At 37.3% G+C, this 19,950-nt stretch overlaps 1 protein-coding gene across 2 annotated transcripts in view; it reads left to right on the top strand.

Annotated features, from left to right (window-relative positions):
• erbb2 (erb-b2 receptor tyrosine kinase 2) overlaps positions 1-19,950 on the top strand; it is a 40,882-nt gene that overhangs the window by 12,816 nt on the left and 8,116 nt on the right. For both annotated transcript variants that reach the window (XM_030122066.1, XM_030122067.1), the window contains exons 2-22: positions 1,794-1,945; positions 2,947-3,127; positions 3,231-3,377; positions 6,024-6,089; positions 6,194-6,309; positions 6,421-6,562; positions 6,997-7,125; positions 7,984-8,125; positions 8,638-8,711; positions 8,830-8,920; positions 9,590-9,792; positions 11,435-11,564; positions 12,181-12,271; positions 15,137-15,291; positions 15,375-15,422; positions 15,506-15,644; positions 17,855-17,977; positions 18,992-19,090; positions 19,177-19,362; positions 19,541-19,696; positions 19,790-19,865. In XM_030122066.1, the coding sequence (XP_029977926.1) occupies positions 1,794-1,945; positions 2,947-3,127; positions 3,231-3,377; positions 6,024-6,089; positions 6,194-6,309; positions 6,421-6,562; positions 6,997-7,125; positions 7,984-8,125; positions 8,638-8,711; positions 8,830-8,920; positions 9,590-9,792; positions 11,435-11,564; positions 12,181-12,271; positions 15,137-15,291; positions 15,375-15,422; positions 15,506-15,644; positions 17,855-17,977; positions 18,992-19,090; positions 19,177-19,362; positions 19,541-19,696; positions 19,790-19,865 (2,646 nt within the window). The remainder of the gene's footprint in view (positions 1-1,793; positions 1,946-2,946; positions 3,128-3,230; positions 3,378-6,023; positions 6,090-6,193; positions 6,310-6,420; positions 6,563-6,996; positions 7,126-7,983; positions 8,126-8,637; positions 8,712-8,829; positions 8,921-9,589; positions 9,793-11,434; positions 11,565-12,180; positions 12,272-15,136; positions 15,292-15,374; positions 15,423-15,505; positions 15,645-17,854; positions 17,978-18,991; positions 19,091-19,176; positions 19,363-19,540; positions 19,697-19,789; positions 19,866-19,950) is intronic.

Raw genomic sequence — 19,950 nt, 5'->3', positions numbered from 1 at the left:
GCTTGAAAAAAAATTGTATGCACAATCTATCAAAATATACAAAAATAATAAACTTTCTTATTAATTTGTATTGAAGAAAACCTTGTAAACTTGCACCAAAATACAGGGTCTTCTACAGCTTATTCTTATTTGTCACAGTTAGTACATAACAAGTGGGTGGAGCTAGAGGGTTTTGAAGTGTTTTTGAAACCAGGAGTTTGTGTTTTTGCTATCTCCCTGTTGGCTTTATTGGGAGCCAGAGGTGACCATTTTTGAGCAAAGGCGTTAGAGCTGCTCGAGTGCAAGGGGTGATGGGTTAGCTAATGGTAATCAGTAGTTTACTGATAGTAAAATGGTACTTTATCAAACCTAACTAAGTCATTTTAAGGTCCTGTTGTTTAGAAAGAGGTCACTGTAATTCTATGGGAGTCGGAATTGTAGAAAAAGCATCTAGTGGTCATCAGTGGTATTACACATGCACACAGGCAGTACTTACCCCTTGATTTTTAAAAAATTGAGGAAAATTTAATACACCATTTTAGTAAACCTCATAATATTAATTCATTTTCCAAACTAATTAGTCTATATGAGCCTATCCTGGATACCAACAGGTGAAGTGGGGCTACACCTTGGACATGTCACCAGTTCATCACAAAAGCAACAATTCACCCACACCTATTCGCAATTTAGATTTAAGGTGCACTGGAATCAAACCAGGATCTTCTTGCTGTGAGACTAACCAGTGCTAACCACTACACCACCGTGTCGCCCAGATATTAACCCTTTCATGCATGAATTATGAGAACCTTAGTCAATATTTTTTTCTTGAGTGTTTTTATTCCTCTTTAAGCATGAAAAAAACAATGCAAATGATTTTTTTTTTTTTTTTATGAACCTATTTTTCGTGGAGTCACAAAAATGTCCACTCAGCTGGACCCCATGCATTTAATTTTTGAAGCAAAGAAACATGTATTTAAAACTCATGATCAGAAAGTGATATACTGCGTGAAAACTATGAAATAAAAACATTTTTAATGCCGCTAATTGCTAAATCGCTAATGTTTTCTCACATTTTATCATACTCTAATATTAGTTATTACTCATTTCATGGAGATAATATCCTCTGAGACCCAGGGATTTAACAGTTTTAGCTGCTTTACATTAAAAAATTGTCTTGATTGGAAACTGCATAATGCAACAGTTTTTCAGATACATTTTTAAAATAATTTTTATTTATTGATTGATTTTTTAATGGAATGTCCTTTGTAATGCACAGCCTTTTTTAAGTAAAACTGTCAAATTTTTGTCCCCTACAGAGGACAAAATGCATTGCTGGTCTCAGGAAGATATGCAAAAAAAAAAAAAAAAGTTTCAGAAAACTATTAATTACAGTGTAATAACAAATAGCAACTGATTTCCACTAAAACATGTTACTGCAGAACAGGTTTATCATGAGCAGCAAAGTTACAATAATTGTATGAACTGCAGTGTTTGGGAGGATGCATAAACGTCCACTGTGTTGGTTGATACGGAACTAAAACAACAAAACCCATGCATATACAAATGAACAGCTGTGGAACAGGTGTCCACTGTAGTGACCACTGTGCATGAAAGGGTTAATCATATCATGAAAATGTCCTATTAAGGCCTCTTCTTCCTTATTTTCATTGGTATTTTTGGTACTATTGTGTGTTTTATATCAGTATGGAAAGAAGATCTTCGTATATTGTTTAAAACATCTCCTGCTATTGCCAACCCTAATAGAATATAAAATGTAGGTTAAAGTTGGTATCATGCTGTAATCTGTGTTGCAGTGTGCCTGGGTACTGACATGAAGCTGGCCCTACCCTCTAGCCTGGAAAATCATTATGAAACCCTAAGGCTGCTGTACACCGGGTGCCAGGTTGTCCACGGCAACCTGGAGATCACACACCTACATGGACAGCCTGACCTCTCCTTTCTGCAGGTATGTACATATACAGGGTTTGTTTGGGTGTTCCTTGTAAAAGTGGCTGCTTACAGTCACTCAGTATTAACCTGTTCTTTCACACATAATTTGTGTTAATTTTTGCCTATTTACCATATTTTAAGTTCCACACCACAAGGCCAAAATTAATCAATGACACCTCATTTGAAAGGTTATAAGTTCCATTTTCAGAACATTGCTCAGTGTGTGGCTAAAGTACCTGCTATCGTAACTACTGTACTTGTTCCATTAGCTTCGATCACTATCCAGGTCATTCTTTCACTAGTTATGTTTTGGTGCTGAGGAATACTGCAAAATAAACTTTGCGACTCAGAATCTAAGCTTTCTAACAAGGTTCATTGCTAAAGGTTTATTGTTGTTAAAGTTTGTATGTATTTTATACAAAATGGATCTGGCGATCCTTGTGGGAATGGAGGAGTTAAAAAGACTTATGTTCCTGCTTTAAGTTGAAATGTCTTGTATTATTCCTTTGAAATAAGATGCATAATATTAGTTGTTGAGTTGTTGACTACCTGAAATTAACCTTATTAAAATGAAGCTACAGTATATATGATATACAATGTATGCAAAGAACAATTCAACAGGAAGAGAAACAAAACAGATCTGAGGGTAAAATCAGCTTCATTTTGCTCCAGTTTTAAAGATAGTAGTAACATAAGTAACATAAAAATTATTATTATTATTATTATTATTATTATTATTATTATTATTACCACCTTGCTACTTGTTGTTTCTACTAGTTCTTTACAATGTACAATTGCTTTTTTTTTTCCAATACTGTTTTTCTTTTTTAGAGTTATTGTTTTGCTATTTTCTTGTAGTATTTCTTGTGTGTATATCCAGTGTTTGTGCTGCTATTGTCAGTTTCTTGAGGGTTTTGCCCAAAGGATCAACAAAGTTCTATCTAATCTAATCTAATCTAATCTAAATACAAATTAAAAACTAATGAAACTGACTCTGGTTGTGTTCTTCTTCTCCAGGGGATTGTGGAGGTGCAGGGCTATGTCCTGGTAGCCCACGTGTCCGTGAGTCTGGTGCCTTTGGACAACCTCCGGATTATTCGAGGCAGTCAGCTGTACAACTCCAGCTACGCCCTGGCTGTGCTGAACAACACTCTGAGAGGACAGGGGCTCAGGACTCTTCGACTTCGTAGCCTCACCGGTCAGAAAATCTTCTAAAAATAAAAATATTTCACCATTAGACCTTTTGACGTATTGTGTTATTCTGCTGTAAGTTCAACTCCTCTTATGCTTCTCATCAATAGAGATCCTGTTGGGTGGGGTCTATATTTGGGACAACCCCCAACTGTGCTTCCCAGACCCTCAGAGTATTGTATGGAGGGACACCTTGGATCAGTCGGTGCCCAGCAGTCCTGTTAAGCAGCTCTTGTTGCAGTCTCGAGCCCCTAAATGTGAGAACAATTGACTGTTTCATTTCAGGTGATCATACTTAAAGTGGAGTGAGCAAAGATTCAATAAAGAGAATCTACAAAAATCAGACTTTACAAGCAAGATGTTAATCACAACTGCTGATTAAATGCCCCATGGCCGATATTAAAGTTACATTAAATATTGGTATAAAGACCACTGTTACACACAATGTCCATATAAACCAAATGAGACTGTAATGATGTCTTGGAAAAAAACATATTAACTTTATATAACTTCATATTTTCTAGTGGAGCCACACTTATTGGAGGCATCTAGTGATTATCAGTGGTATCACACTTAAAAATACAGTGTCCATAAAGTCTCTTTGCAGTTTAACGAATTTATTACAAAAGCAAATGAATAGATAAATCTGTGAAAATTATTACAAAAAGAAAAGCAGATATAAAATCTTTTTTTGTCTCATTTAATCCACCACTAGAAGGGCACCACTAGTTATACGAAGCACATCAAGATGGTACTGGATTTCTTGCCATGTTGGCTGTAGCATAGACTCATCAATGGTGTCAATGGCATCAGTGATTTTTTTACTTGAGGTCGTTGATGTCCTGGATCTTTGTTTGATACATGATATATTGAACATAACCCCATAGAAAGTAGTCCAGGGGAGTGATATCTGGTGAAGAAGGTGGTCAGGGAATTGGACCATCCCTTCCAATCCACCGGTTTGGAAGTGTTCGAATTAGGAACCCACCAACATGCAGACCCCAATGTGGTGGTTCTACCATCTACCTGGAAAATGATAGTTGGTTGAAGGTCATCCAGTTGTGGTGTCACATATTCAGTCAAAAGGTCAAAGTAGACAACTGGAGTAATTGATCTCTCGTTGAAGAAAAATGGATCAATGATTTGATTGAGCATAATCCCACAATGTGATTGAAAACTATGATAACCAACACATCTGGTTAACACAGTGGTTCTCAACCTTTTGTGGTTCGTGACGCCATTTTAACATCACAAATTTCTGGCGACCCCAGACATTCAAAATGGAGACTTTTTTTAAAAATAAAAGTTATTTGTTTTTGATCATGTACTAGTTTGCTATACAATGTTGCAAATAAACATTAATTTTAGATGACATTTAGTCTAAATAATGTATATTATCATGGATGGAGGCTTTATGTGCTAGGGGATCCTTCTGTTTTGAGTTTTTTTGCCCCCCTCTGTTACGCAGTGGGTACAAACTGCCATCATGTTGGGGAGAAAACTCTTAAGGGAGTAAGGGAGTGGAAGGCTCCATCAACCCCAACTTTCTCCCAGTGGTATATCTCTCTTGGTCAATTGGCAGCATTTGAAAGATTATCTTATAGACTGTTAAATAGAGTAGATGATTATAATGACAAATGGGCCTGCTACTTCTCCCACACAGGTAAATGACGTTTCCAGCTCAAGAATGTTAACTGGACTTAGTGATAAGTAATGACTGTTGTAGCCATGTATATGTATATTATTGGCATCGTTATTATTATTATTGTTATTATTATTATTTATGTTTCATCTGGTCGGAGATTGTCCACATGTCTTCAGTATATTGGCATTGATAACTGGCATAAAGTGTGGAAATGTATAGCATGTATGGCCTAAAACCTTTTTTTTTTTTTTTTTGCTTTTATTTTTTGTTTTTGTTTTTTGTTTTTTTGGTTTGCGTTTTTTTTTTTTTTTTTTTTTTTTTACTGTTATTTTGCTCTTTTTTTTTGCTCTTTTTTCATATGTAAAGGAAAAATTCATAAAGATCAAGTCATTAAATCAATAAATAAATAAAAGTTATTTGTTTTTGATCATATAATAGTTTGCTATACTATGTTGCAAATAAACATTAATTTTAGATGACATGTAGTCTAAATAATGTATATTATTATGGACGGAGGTGGAAAAGCTAGGTGTAGATTACTGCACAAAGTGAGAATTTTATTTTCCTTGGCCAGGATATGTGCAGTCAGTCCAGCTTGTATTTACAAGGCTGACAATTAATACTGAACAAACAAGAACTCAAACTATGAATTATGAAAGAGCTGCAGCATCTGAAACTGACCACAATGAACATTTGAAAGATGAACAGTACCACAGTGCTTCAGTTTCAGAGTTTGACATGTCTTTTATGTATTGTGATTGTCTCTGTCAACTCACCATATATTTTTTATTAGTAAGTTTTTATTTTTCATCAATTACCAGAAATTTCAGGCGACCCCATTTGAATTCCAGGTGACCTCATGTGGGGTCCCGACCCAAGGTTGAAAAACACTGGATTAACATATCTCATCAATTGCTTTTGTAATAAATCTTTTAAATTGTAAAGAGACTTTGTGGACACCCTGTACCCCATACTGGCTTTAGTTTCAAGCCACTGTTGCTGTTCCTTGGTTTCTTCATCTGCAGAGCCAGAACCAGATTTCTTTCAGTGCACACAGAACAGAACAAACAGAAATAGCAGATCATGAAGCAATATTTGCCGAATTTGACAGAAAAGTACAATTTATTAGAATTACTTACTCCACCTTTAACTGAGAAGTAGCTGTTGTAGAAATACACTTGCTTAAAGATTGCTTTCTTTCCCCTTGCTAAAACTGTGGGATATGTTTTATGCTTTTTTTACTCATTATGTGGTACAGGTCCAAGTTGTGCCTCTGCATGTGGGAAAGGCTGCTGGGGAGAAACCACTCAGGACTGCCAAACCTGTGAGTTAACATCATGTACACAGTATGACATTGTCACGATTTGGTTTATACTGGGAAATGTCCAGAGCAGTTGAAACATGTCGTTATTTAATTTTCCTTTAAAGTAACCCGCATTAGCTGTGCATCTGGCTGTCAGCGGTGTAAAGGTCGACTGCCCAATGACTGCTGTCACATGCAATGCGCTGCTGGATGCACAGGACCCAAAGACTCAGACTGCCTCGTACGTACACCCAGATTCATCAGATATTATCAGTTTTGTTTTCATCTGTGTATTTTCTTTGCTTTCCCACAGCTCTGTCAGTCTGGTGTAACATGTTCTTCGTCTTCTCAGGCATGTCGACACTTCAATGACAGTGGCGTTTGTAAGGACAACTGCCCTCCACCTACTATCTATGACCCTGTCACCTTTCAGACCAAACCTAACCCCAACAAGAAGTTCAGCTTTGGAGCCACATGCGTGAAGACATGTCCATGTAAGAACTTTAAATGAATAAATAACATTTTCTGATCATAACTCTCAACATACAGTAGGGTTCCGTGAGTTGTTGTTGTACTAGTTAGTGACACCTCCCAAAAAGGGAAACCAAAACAACTCAATATGCTGTTCAGTGGCCAAACTAAAAAATTTCCCATATTTGCAGAATTTCCAAAGAGAAAAGTCAAATATTTAGGTTTAAATGAAATGGTCTTGTCTTGTGAATTAAAACCAGAAAAAAACATCTGTGCAAAATAATCTGTAAATGCAGGGAAGGGAAAAAATCCGAAAGGTATTTAAGATAATATTTGAGCTAACTTTTCCCAAAGGTTATATTAACATTATTTATCAATATTGATCTCGTCATCATAAAGTAGTTCATTTTGCCTGCTCCAAAGATGCCCTTTGATCACCTGGTCTCCCTGTCTGCAGATAACTACCTGGCTATGGATGTGGCCTGTACTTTGGTTTGTCCTAAAGCCAACCAGGAAGTTATCAACACCCAGCCTGATGGAAGTGAGACACAGAAATGTGAAAAGTGTGAAGGAGACTGTCCGAAAGGTCAGCATCATTGTGTGTTTTTGGTTGTTTTCTGCATTTCTGCATTTCTGCATATGCATTTCAGTATGTTTATGTATGTAGTAGATGTCCAAAAGTCCAGTAGGGACAAAATCACTCACTGTGTGTCAGCACGTGGCTGTTGTTTGTGTACCTTTGTATGTGACATTGTGTTTCAGTACAAGTGATTAATTTGTACTACATGTCCTGGTGTATGCATGCTGACAATGGTGCAAAGTGAACTGACCTGTTTCTGTACTTCCTTGTTGTTGCATCTGGTGTTTGTCTCTTGAATCTCAGTTATGCCTTGCGATAGCTGGATCATAATATTTATGCTGTGTACCTACACTAAACTGGGGTGTAGGTGAATATTTCTCACCACAACACCCATGTTTTACTTTTTCCTGTATAGCCTCAGTTGTAAGTAGTACAGTTCAGTGCATTCACAAGCCAAAAATCTTATATATCATATTTGTAGGGTTTTTTTTTTTTTTTTTTTTTTTGGGGGGGGGGGGGTAATTTTTCTCTGACATGAAATGAAATATATTGGCTCTTACACATCAGTGATCAACAGCAAGAGGAAGAAAGCTATTCAAAGATAGAAACTATTTTTTGGTATTACTTAAGCGTTACTACATTTATCATTCTTCAGTATTGCTAGAGGTAAAAGATAGGGCTGTTGTATCTTCCTGTGTATTTTAGGTTTGTTCCTTGAACTACCACTTCAAACAATTTGTGAATCAGGTCATATCCTTGTTGTTCTAAGGCAGTGTAATGCTATTTTATATTTATATGCTGATGAAACCTTAATGTACATGTATTCATATATGGGCGTAAGTATGCATGTGTTGTATGTTACAGTGTGTTATGGCTTGGGTATGGAAAACCTAGGTGTCATGGACAACCATGGCATCACTATGGTGACGTCTTCCAATGTTGAGCAGTTCAACACTTGTAAGAAGATCTTTGGGAGTCTGGCCTTCCTTCCTCAGAGCTTTGCAGGGTGAGTGATTTTCCATTTACATATCTCTGAGTAACAAAGTCATGTAAAGGTTCATATTAATAATCACAGAAAGAAGCTTTAGGCCCCAGACTCATGTCATTCACAGAGACATAACCCTCCTGTCTAAATATCCAAATATTTACACTGGCAGCCACAGTGTTGGATGATTACTTTGTGTATATGAGGAAGAAGTTCTGCACCAGAGCCAAATCCACTATTACTATCAGTCTCACTAGTTGGACTGTTGTCAAATATATAGCGCCTCTGTACCAGATTTCATGTCTAGTCACTTTATTTAGAGTTCACCATTGGAGCACATCAGGAGTTTCATATAGACATGAGTAATAATAGATGCTCTTAATCACAGGATGTTCTTTTGATGCTTAATAAAAGATTTGATAAATTATCTTTATGGTGGATCTAAAAGTGATATGATAATAATGTTTGCACAGTAATTATTGTTATTTCTGATGGTGAATTTTCACTTAAATTGTAAATGTTTTGATGTTTAGCGACCCTGCGACCAACACATCAGGCCTGACTCTCCAGCAACTCAAAGCTTTCAGGAACGTGGAGGAGATCACAGGTACTGAGCTGAACTGAAGAGCAGACGACTAACTGAATGTTCAAAACTGGCCCAAATCTGATTTCTCTGATTCCACATTTCACAGGTTTACACATGTCTGACTGATTTTACTCCACAGGTTATTTGTACATTGATGCCTGGCCAGAAACCTGGACTGACCTAAGTGTGTTTGAGAACCTGAAGGTGATCAGAGGGAGGATGCTCTACAAGTAAGACGCCTTTCCTTCATATCTGTCTGGTCTGTAATGTCATAAACATTTAACTGAACTGCTTTTCATTGAGTTGTCATTTTAACTGCAGCAGGTCAAAGCTCTAGAGGCACAGAACAATGTTATTAATCAGAAATGTGAATATGTTTTGGCTCATGGTCTGACATTATTAAAGGTATTCTATGCAATGTACTACAAGTGCTGTAGGAGTTTTAATCTGTTTTTTGGATATAGATGAAGTTGAGGCCAAAAACTCCTACTTTGTCCTAATAGCTATATAAAATAGAAAGTAATATAAGGCAGTTTCAGTTTCTTCTGTTTATCTCTGTGTCAGTTAAAGCAGTTTGCTCACATTCAAAGCTATAAAGACTAATTATTAGCCAATGCATCTGCTGTATACTGCAGCACAGAGTGACAGTCTACCTTTGCAGTCTAAAACTAGGTCAAAGTAATGTGTGAGATCACTATGTTCACTCTTCTATGGGTTGTTGTTTTCATAATTGTCTGCCTTGTTGTTTTAATCCTTGCCTTACTAAATCAGCCTTATACACACCCACTATGTTTTCTTTTAATTTCAGAAGATAATCATTCTTAGACCTGCTGAAGTTTGGGTCAGGTATTTGTTTTCAGCCACGGTTGATTTCCACAATATCTGTCCTTGTTTTTTAGGGGTGTCTTTTCACTGGCCATCCAGAATCTACATATCCGATCTCTTGGGTTGCGTTCATTACGTAGTGTGAGTGGCGGTTTAGTCCTGTTGCACAATAATTCACAGCTGTGCTACACCAGTTCCCTGCCCTGGGGGGGTATCCTCCATCCCACCCAAGGGCCCAATCGTATCGTCAGCAATAACCGAGACCCTCAACTCTGTGGTGAGTGAATGTACATTATGTATAGAGAACATTAGCAATATAAATAATTTAATCAGATGTATTCAGTGTCTACTATTATTACAATAGGTGGGGTGATTTCGTAATCTTTCCAGTATATGGGAAATATGGGTCAATATATAATTGAGGGACTTTTTGAGTTTCCTTTACAGGGTAGCATAGTTGACAGGTATAGTTGACATTTTTGTTGTTTTCAGGCCTAAAATAAACATAACCATAACACCACATGGCATTTTTACAGAAAGATTCTTCTAAATATCATATATACAATTGAGTAAAATTGAAATTAAAAGTTATTTGTAAAGATATTGTAGTAACACTGTTGACATAAGAGTGTGATAAATACACACTTGACTCACACACTACTTTACATTAAATAACTAAGAAAGAGGAGAAAGAACATACCTTGGCGTCTTTCCAGGAGGACATGACTTCATGTGAAGCAGGTCATGTGATCTGGAATTAACACACTTCCTTCAGAGGTGTTTTTGTAATGGGTAACTTAGTTGAAAGTGCTTTCTCAGACACAGATACAATTTGTTATTTTCCATATAAAATTTGATATACTGCCAAAAAAGAAATATCTGTCATGATTATCTCAACTTAATAAAAAGAACACAGTCAAAACAATTTTTGAATAAGCTCATTTTATTATTGTTTAGCTAATTAGAAGGTGGTTGTTATTAAATTTGGACGGTTATTTAGTTGACATTTTAGTATATCCGGTCATTTATTAATTATTTATTAGTCATTTATGAATATGTGATGTTTCCATAATTAAATAATAATGTAATTTTTAGACATGATCATAATGAACATAAAAAAACATTATTATTATTTTTTTTGTTTTTTTGTTTTTGTTTTGTTTTCACTTTTAATAAAGATGTATGCAAGATATATCCCACGGACTTCAAAATTCCCTCAAATATATATTGACCCATATATACAGTAATTCATAGCAACACAAATAAGTGTTTCAGTCTCATTTGAATTATGCCATGAATTACAATTCATCGGAAGAAAATCACAATTTGTCTTAACACTGTTAAAATAAAGACACAGTTAGAAAGACTATACACCTAAAAGTTGGATCATTTCCACTTTATCTCTGCACAAATAGCTACAGAGGCTCCAAGGATGCTGTTGCAGCTCTTAGTATGGTCACATCAGTGATATTTTCCCCCCTATTTTAATACTTTTTCCTCTTTCTGGAAAAACAAGCCAAGGTGATGGATATTGTAAGAAACGAGGGATGCAATTCACTCAGCAATTTGACACAAAGTCAGATGATACTTTTCTGTCTCTGCAACAAACAATGACTTTGTTGACTTGAAAAATGATCTTTTAAATAAAAAAAAACCCAAAACAGTTATGTGTGATGGATGGTACGTGTAAACGGCTCCATTGTTTGTCTCTAGCTGCTGATTACCATACCTATATTTTTTCTAAAATAAGGTCCCATTGGGCATGCCAGAAGGAGCGGGATAATGAGAAGGAGGCTATGTTTGTTCAAGTTTTAAAATAAATCTGACAGCGCCCTATTAATTTATAACTGTGACACTGTAAAACCATCAGAAAATACAGTGTACCTCATGCTCAGTTGTGTCTGTGTGTGTGATTTCAGAGGCAGAAGGGCATGTTTGTCACCCATTGTGTGAGGAGGGCTGCTGGGGTCCAGGGCCGAGCCAGTGTGTGTCCTGCGCAACTTACCAGCGTGGCACTGAATGTGTAGAGCAATGTGACATCGATCAGGGGTAAGAATATTTGTGTATAGGTGCAACTAAAAAGAAAGCTGGGTGAAAATGTTCAAAGTAATGTAGTAGAGTGTGGGATTTTTTTTGGAAAAGTCCAATAAATCATGAAGGAGGGTTTTAACAGAAGGATATGCATGGGTTTAATGGACCGACAGTTGATGTCAGATGTCACAGCAGTCATAGTAAATCAATCAGAAAGCTTTTAAGTTAAATTGTGCAAACAAGTTACTGTAGGTCATGGACAAAGCTGTTGTATTTGGTACATAAGGGACTAAAATGAATGAAATATATATGTATGTAAGCAGCATATTTTAATATTTTGACTACACTGATTGATCATTGGGATTAACATTGTCCATTTGTCAGTCAACACTTGTTTTAAATCATGCATCAAAAAAATCAAATTAAACTTTGTTGACTTTTCACACTGAAATATGTCAGCAGCATCTGACCCCTGACATATTCAGCATTGTGGGTTATTTGCAGGCAGGGCCCCTGTCTAAAAATGACCTTGTGTCCTTACGACGGTGTCAGGTGCCTTAGATAAAAGCATCCAACAAATGCCACTCTGTGTTATAGGATGTTATGTTATGTCCCCTCTGTGCTTGTGTTACAGTCCTGTGCGTGAATACATAGATGGATCTTTGTGTGTCGCCTGTCACGCAGAGTGTCGACCTCTGAATGGCTCCGCCTCCTGCCATGGTCCGGTAAGTTACGTACATACGCATGCACCAGTGACGGGTTTACTTGAAGGATTAAATGTCACATTGAGATATTAAAAATGTTCCATGTGCTCAGCTGGTCAGTGTAATGTGACAAAAAAATGTCCTATCCTCATGTAGATAATTTCATATCCAGATGCCTGATCTCATATCACAATCATGATATATCAGATATTTATACTGTACAGTTGTGGAAAAAAATATTAGATCGCCCTTGTTTTCTTCAATTTCTTGTTCATTTTAATGCCTGGTACAACTAAAGGTACATTTGTTTGCAAATGCATTACAAATATAATGATAACAACAAAAATAACTCATAATAGTTTAATTTCAGAGCTGATATCTATCCATTTTTCATGTTTTCTTGATAATAACTAAAATCACTTAAGTTCTTACATCAATAGCTATGGCATTGTACTGACAAAAACAGTGCTTTTAGGCATTCCATTTGTTCTTTTCTGTCTGTTTTAGTTACATTCTACACACAGGAGTTAGTACTTGATTGCGTAACCATTGGTTTTGATGACTTTTAATGGTCTAATAATTTTTTCCGTGACTGTATGTTTGATACATGTCATAGGTATTGATGAGCCATGTTGTTACGATCACTGACCAGTGAAGTGGTAATCATATTTATTATTTTATTACAATGGCATTTTTCAGTGGATGGAAATAAATTAGGCAGGAAGTGAACATGTAGTCCTAGAAGTTCATGTGTCGGAAGCAGCAAAATGGAAAATGTAAGGATCTGAGCGACTTTGATAAGGGCCATATTGCCATGGCTGGACAACTGGATTAGAGCAGATTCTTATCAACAGATTCTGATGGACATTCCCAGTCTGCAGTGGTTTGTACTCTACCAAAAGTGATTTCAACTCAGTTGAGCCTCTGTAGGATCTACTGGACAAGTAAACCCAATCCATGGAGGTCACATGTTGCAACTTAAAGGATCTGCTGTTAACATCTCAGTGCCAGATACCAGTGCACACCTTCAGAGGTCTTCTGGAGTCCAGGTCTTGGGTCAGAGCTGTTTTTGCAGCAAATGGGAGTCTTGGGTATGAATCACTGCAGATCTGGAACATCCTTAAGACCTGCAGTCGTGGAGATGGTCTGACCCAGTTATTTGTCCATCACAATGTGGCCCTTGTCAGAGTGACTCAGATCCTTGCATTTGCCCATTTTTCTGCTTCCAGCACTTAAACTAAATGTTTACTTGCTGCCTAAAGATTCCACTGAAAGCTGCCAAAGGAACAGGAGCTCTGGTCCACACTCACACAGTAATGCACCAGGTATGAGATAGAAAAATGAGTGACTGTAAAGCTTCTATAGAAACACGGTGGACTCTGTGGAGGCAACCTGGTCCCCGTGTAGACCTCGACAGCTCATTCCAAGATCACAAAAACCAGGGTTCCCGCAGAGTCTTAAAGAGTCTTAAGTCTTGAATTTACAAATCTGCATTTAATATCTTAAAAAAGTCTTTTAAAGGTATTACATATAATATGGTAGGTCTGAAGTTATGTTGTTTGCTGTGTTGTGTTTAAATGTGTGGGAAATGTCCAAGCTGCAAAGACAACATTAGTCTATTCAGTTCCACCTATTCCAACCTGACAATGTATATCGATATTGGGAACCAGTTATCACTAACTTTGCAGAAATGATCACAGAACATTCAGGCCAACACACATGCAGCCATTGTCATGCACGCATCGCCTGAGAAAGCTGACTTTGTATGGTCATGAAATGGGCATTAAATTCTGTTCTAAATACTTCCAAAAAAGTCTGAGGAAGTCTTACATTTAACTTGTAGAAATCTGTAGGAACCCTGAGAAACACAATGATTTGACAGTGAAAACAGTGGAATTAGTTTTTTTTGTATTTTATTAGTTTTTTTTTAAATTTATTTTTATTTGGTTAAAAAGAAGGTTCAAACTAATAAACAAGTCACAGATACAGAGAAAACCCTTAAGGCCCAGATGGTAAAAAGGTGTTTGAAGGGACAGGGACAGCTAATTTGTGAAGTATCCTAAGCTTTTCATTTTGTCTTGGATGGTCAGAGTCCTCCTCGTGTTCAGATATATCATGATCTGTGTTGCATTCATGCTAGTTTACGTTGCCATCCAAATTATTTAAAAAATTGTTGCAAAGAGTGTGATTTACAACACAATCAAATAAATAGCTCATAAACAAGCATGATATGAAGCAATAGGTATTAGAGTTGCACAATATATCGTTTGAGCATCATCATCTCAATGTACGTGTGCGCAGTAGTCACATCGCAGGTCCTGCAATATAGGAGGTAAATGAACTCAACGTGTTCTCATCTAATTTTAACCTGAATACCTGACACACACTGTGCACAGCGATCCACCAATCACAATCATTCTTAATCAGTTTGCTGAAGCAGACCCTGGAGTGAGTTCCTAGTAACAACATTGAAAAATGAGCAACGAACAAGAGAAAATCACCAAAAATGAAGGCTTGGCGCCAAAAAGAAAAGCAACGTCAGTTATTGGGAATTATTTCAGCTACGAGAAGGATGATATTGAAACACATGTTCCGTGTTGAGAGTGTCTTACACCTGTTGCCACAATGAGAGGAAACACAACAAATTTGTTTGACCATTTGTGTCGGCACCACACACCTATTACATCCTCCTGAGTAGTTTGTCATATTGCAATATATATCGCAGGGTTAAAAAAAATCGCAATGTCAGTTTTTTCCAATATTGTGCCGCCCAAATAGATTTTTCTTTTTTTTTTTTTACTGTTGGAGTAATATTTTAGATTTCTTCAGTGTGCTATCACTGAGACTCCTGGTTAAGGTGATGTTTTGCTGTCTGTCCATCTCCAGCATGCAGATCAGTGCACAGAATGTCTAAACTTCAAAGACGGAGAGTTGTGTGTGGATCGTTGTCCCACCGGCATGAAGGGGGATCAGCTCACTGTGTGGAAATACAGCAACGCCACAGGACACTGTCTGCCCTGCAACACCAACTGTACCCTGTCGTAAGTGACTGGACTTGCATCACAAACTCACAAACTCACAATATTACACAAAATAACCCACACATGATGTTGCTTTGTTTCAGCTGCACCCTGACGGATGAGAGGGGCTGTCCCATTCATACCAAGACGGGGTGAGCTGCAAGCTTTCAGTCAGTATATTTTTTACATGAATCAACTTATTTCATATTAAAGTAAGTTTTTTTTTCCTGTTCAGACCAGGAACAACCATTGCGGCAGCAGTGGGCGGGGTGGTGCTCTTCTGCATCCTGCTGGCTCTGCTGATCTTCTACCTGAAGAGACAGAAAAAGCTGCAGAAGAAGGAGACGATGAGGAGGATCCTTCAGGAGCATGAGGTGGGCACTGAGCGGGATGATTCACAAATATGGATTATTTATTTACTAGCGGCATTGTATCTGTGGTGCCATTGTGTGTGAAAAGTGCCCATACATTATTGTAAATGGATACAGCAAGAGCAGCAGCAATTTTGTAAAAAACTGTTGATGTTATTTGTTCACATTGTTTTCTGACTGTTGACATGTTTATTTCCACTAATGGATGTCCAGTTTCGTGAAAGTTGAAACATGATTTGACATTTGTATCTGTGTTCAATAGACAGATGTGATCATGCAAACTGACTGGCATATGCTTGCTCTCTAGCTCTGTTGATAACTTGATATGCATCTCTGACTGAACTGACAATGACATGCTAAAAATCTGGGATATCCCACTCAAAATACCAAAAACATTCAGTAGTTTATAGAGAAAACAAATGGGCATTGTATTGCACTTACTTTCAATGCAGATCAGTGCATGATGCTGTTCATTTTATCAGTGTTTTTACCATGTATGAGTGTTTTCACAGATGGTTGCAGCCATGTGCATTTGCTTACAAACATTCTGTGATGTCATTATGAATATTTAATGAAGCGTTCACTGGCACCCTATCTTTCACTGGTAATGATAGATTTTAAGTGAGAGTCCACCAGCAAATATCAGTTGGCACTTGATCTGTCTATATCTGTTGATAAATAAACATACATTGCTTACTCAAGTGTCAGCATCACATGGCAAGCAGAACAGGGACAAAAAGTCAGCAGAGATTGGCTTGTTTACAGTGGTAAAGGTGTTGGCAACCAGGTTATGAAAATCTCATGTACGATAGCATGATAAGTAGAACTTGTGTGCCACCACTATCCATTTGTAAACTACCATTTAATCATGCATTGTGCAGGTAATAATTTGAGCCAACATGTGAAGCATGAAGGGAAGAGCATGTATTTGTTTGGCCTGTCAAGCATGATTAAATTCATACAGCGGTAGTGAACTGCAGCCTTCACATTGTAGCATCGTCTGCTAGCAGTAGAAATTTCATGAACGGCAGCGTAAACACTGGCGAAAATGGAGTATGGCGGCAGGGATGAAGAATTGAAAGTAGAGAGAGGCTAAAATCGCCCAGCATACCTCACAACATTTGAATACAGACTAAATAAAATAAAATTGTGCCTAGTAGATAGTCAGGTAATGTTTCTATTCATTTGGAGAGTTTGGCAGTGATCAGGCCTTTGAAGGCTGAGGAAAATCCGTACAAACGCCCTCCTGTGCTGCGACATTGATGGGACACAGAATGTGTATTATATAGTAGGATTTATTTATTTATTTATCTGTTTTGGTCGTTTTCCTCCGTTTTTTCTCTTGACAAAAAATACACTCCTCTCACAGTTCATGAACATATGATTGAGTCACACCATTTCCAAGGCCCTACTATCCAATTTACAAAAATCCATTCCAGTCTTATGCCAATGTAAGCCCATAATTAACTATTTTATTCATTACATCACAATAGGTGAAGACAACCCTTTATAGGGCACTCTTTGAAATACTCGGAATTTCAAAATTTCAACCTTTGTATGTTATTGCACATCGTCATCTCCCTCCTCTTGCCATAAAACATCTGAGCAGCACTTTGTAAAAAGTAAACACATGCAGTAAAACAACTGTTATAAGGTCATAAACTGACAAAAATTGCTCATATTCACTATTTACAGCTTCAAAATTTCAATAAAATCTCTCTGCATCACTGTAAAGTTTTATGAAAACCAACATACTTCTGGACCTCACTGAGGCATGGGATTGGCCATATTCAATGTTTGCAGAAAGTCTGGTATTAATTATTATAGTGACATTGCTTACTTTTATTCCCCATATCTCGGTACATTTTGCACTGTTCTGTTGTTGTCTAAAAGATACCTATTGTTTGAAGACATTCTGCTGCCGAAGATCCCACTCTGCATGATTGTGGTGTGAATGGTTTGGTTATATCAGCGCGGCCTGTCCTCTTCTTGATTTTACCAAACCATAGCTCTTTAATCTAACAACTAGAACTCCTTCTGCAAATTCATCATATTCTATATTCATAGTACTGTCCTTTAAATGAGATGAAACAGCTGGAGAATGATCTGTTAGTAAATGGATGCGAAATGTAAATAAAAGTAGTGCAAAATATAGTTCTTAAGTCCTGTGAAGTAATGGTGTGTAATCTGCCATCTGCTTTCCTCACTTGCAGCTGGTGGAGCCTTTAACACCCAGCGGAGCTTCACCCAATCAGGCTCAGATGCGCATCCTGAAGGAAACTGAGCTGAGGAACCTCAGGGTGCTGGGGGCTGGGGCCTTTGGCACCGTTTACAAGGTCTGAGTTTAGTTTTTCTGCAGAATCTTGAAATATTTATAACTAGAAAAATGGTAAATGTGTTTAAATCATTTTCATCCCATGTTTCTATGCCTTGGTGTCCTCAATAACAGTGGCACGGTTTTAATGTTTTGTCTTATTCATCCCATTTTTTCTGAACACGGAACACTTTGAGGAAATTCATTCAAATTCAGCACAAATGGTCTTTTCAGTACAAGGAAGAATTGTTATAATTTGGTTGTCAAAGATCAGTGTTATTGTGATCACACACATATATGATTTAGCCATAACTCAAGAGTTGTACGGTAATTATGACGTAGTTTCACACCAATATGTATTAGATTAAAGTCATGATATTTTGTATCCAAAAGGTCAAAGCTCTCAAAGATGAAGGTCGTTCTGTATCCAAATTATACTATCTATCATGTTACAGAATACTTTCTATAAATTGCATATTTACTTTGTTCTATTTATTTTAATAGATTACTCCTTTATTTAGAACCTTCATGACAATTATCATTTAAACATATGTATAAATTGTATAAGTGTATTAAAGTAGACAAGAGTTTGTTGTGGGGACCATTCTGGTCTAGTCCATGTCTGATCCCACCATGCGACAGATGTAGCCCCTCTTTCAGGTATAAGCTCCTTGCTTTGCCTGATCTGAGTCATTGTCCTGCTTGGGATAACTGTAATATCATAATGCTCAGCAAAACCCAAAATACAGCATGTTTCAACACTATACTCAATAGTAGTAGTACTACTACTAATTACTACTTTTACTAATTACTACTAATAGTAGTAATAAATAGTCTCTAATAGTAGTCCAGCTTGTTTCTTAATGGTAATTCACTACAGTCATCATCATACATGTCATATAGTGACAACTTTAAAAAAAAAAAAATACACTCAATGGCTTTTATCAAATTCCTTCATTGTCTTTACTCTACTTGTTATAGATTTGAGGATAAATGACGACTGTGAGGTGCTAATACTAGTTTGAATATATTTCAGGGAGTGTGGGTTCCTGACGGGGAAAATGTGAAAATACCTGTGGCTATCAAGGTTTTACGAGAGAACACCTCACCAAAGGCCAATAAAGAGATTCTTGATGTGAGTAAATACATACACATACACATTTAAAGCACAGATTAGTGCAAGATATAGACCTTTAATGTGTCTCCTTTGTCGTTCCCCAGGAGGCATATGTGATGGCGGGAGTGTCCAACCAATATGTTTGTCGTCTCCTGGGCATTTGTCTGACCTCCACGGTACAGTTGGTCACTCAGCTGATGCCATACGGCTGCCTCCTTGACTATGTCAGGGAGAACAAGGACCGCATCGGCTCCCAGTCTCTCCTCAACTGGTGTGTCCAGATCGCCAAGGTACAAAAACACAAAGCACGGTAATGTCTCATTATTGATTTAGGTGAAGATCATATCATTATTGGACAGAACAGGAGGAGAATGACAGTATCTCTTTGTTCTTATTATTTAAATTTTTCTGTTAATCTCTATTTGGACACCATATTTTGTTGACTGATTGACGTGTGTGTCGGTTTAGGGAATGAGCTATCTGGAGGAGGTACGTCTAGTCCACAGAGATTTGGCTGCTCGTAATGTTCTAGTGAAAAACCCAAATCACGTGAAGATCACAGACTTTGGTTTGGCACGTCTGCTCGACATAGACGAAACTGAGTATCACGCTGACGGAGGGAAGGTATGGGATCTCAGCGGCTGCAGAGTTATCGGCACTGATAACAACAAGCTGTTATCTGTTCTGTTCTTCACTGTTGTGTTTGTGATTTTTTAGGTGCCGATTAAATGGATGGCTCTGGAGTCGATTCTGCACAGGAAGTTCACTCATCAAAGTGATGTCTGGAGTTACGGTTAGTGTCAGGTTTTGTTTTTTTTTTTTTTTTTTAATTTAACCAGATTGGCCACATTAAGATGGGGGATCTCTTTTTCAAGGGA

The sequence above is a fragment of the Sphaeramia orbicularis genome, chromosome 19 (assembly GCF_902148855.1).
Source record: "Sphaeramia orbicularis chromosome 19, fSphaOr1.1, whole genome shotgun sequence".
NCBI lineage: Eukaryota > Metazoa > Chordata > Actinopteri > Kurtiformes > Apogonidae > Sphaeramia > Sphaeramia orbicularis.
Note: the sequence above shows the minus strand (reverse complement) of the source record. Positions and strands in the feature narration are given on the sequence as shown.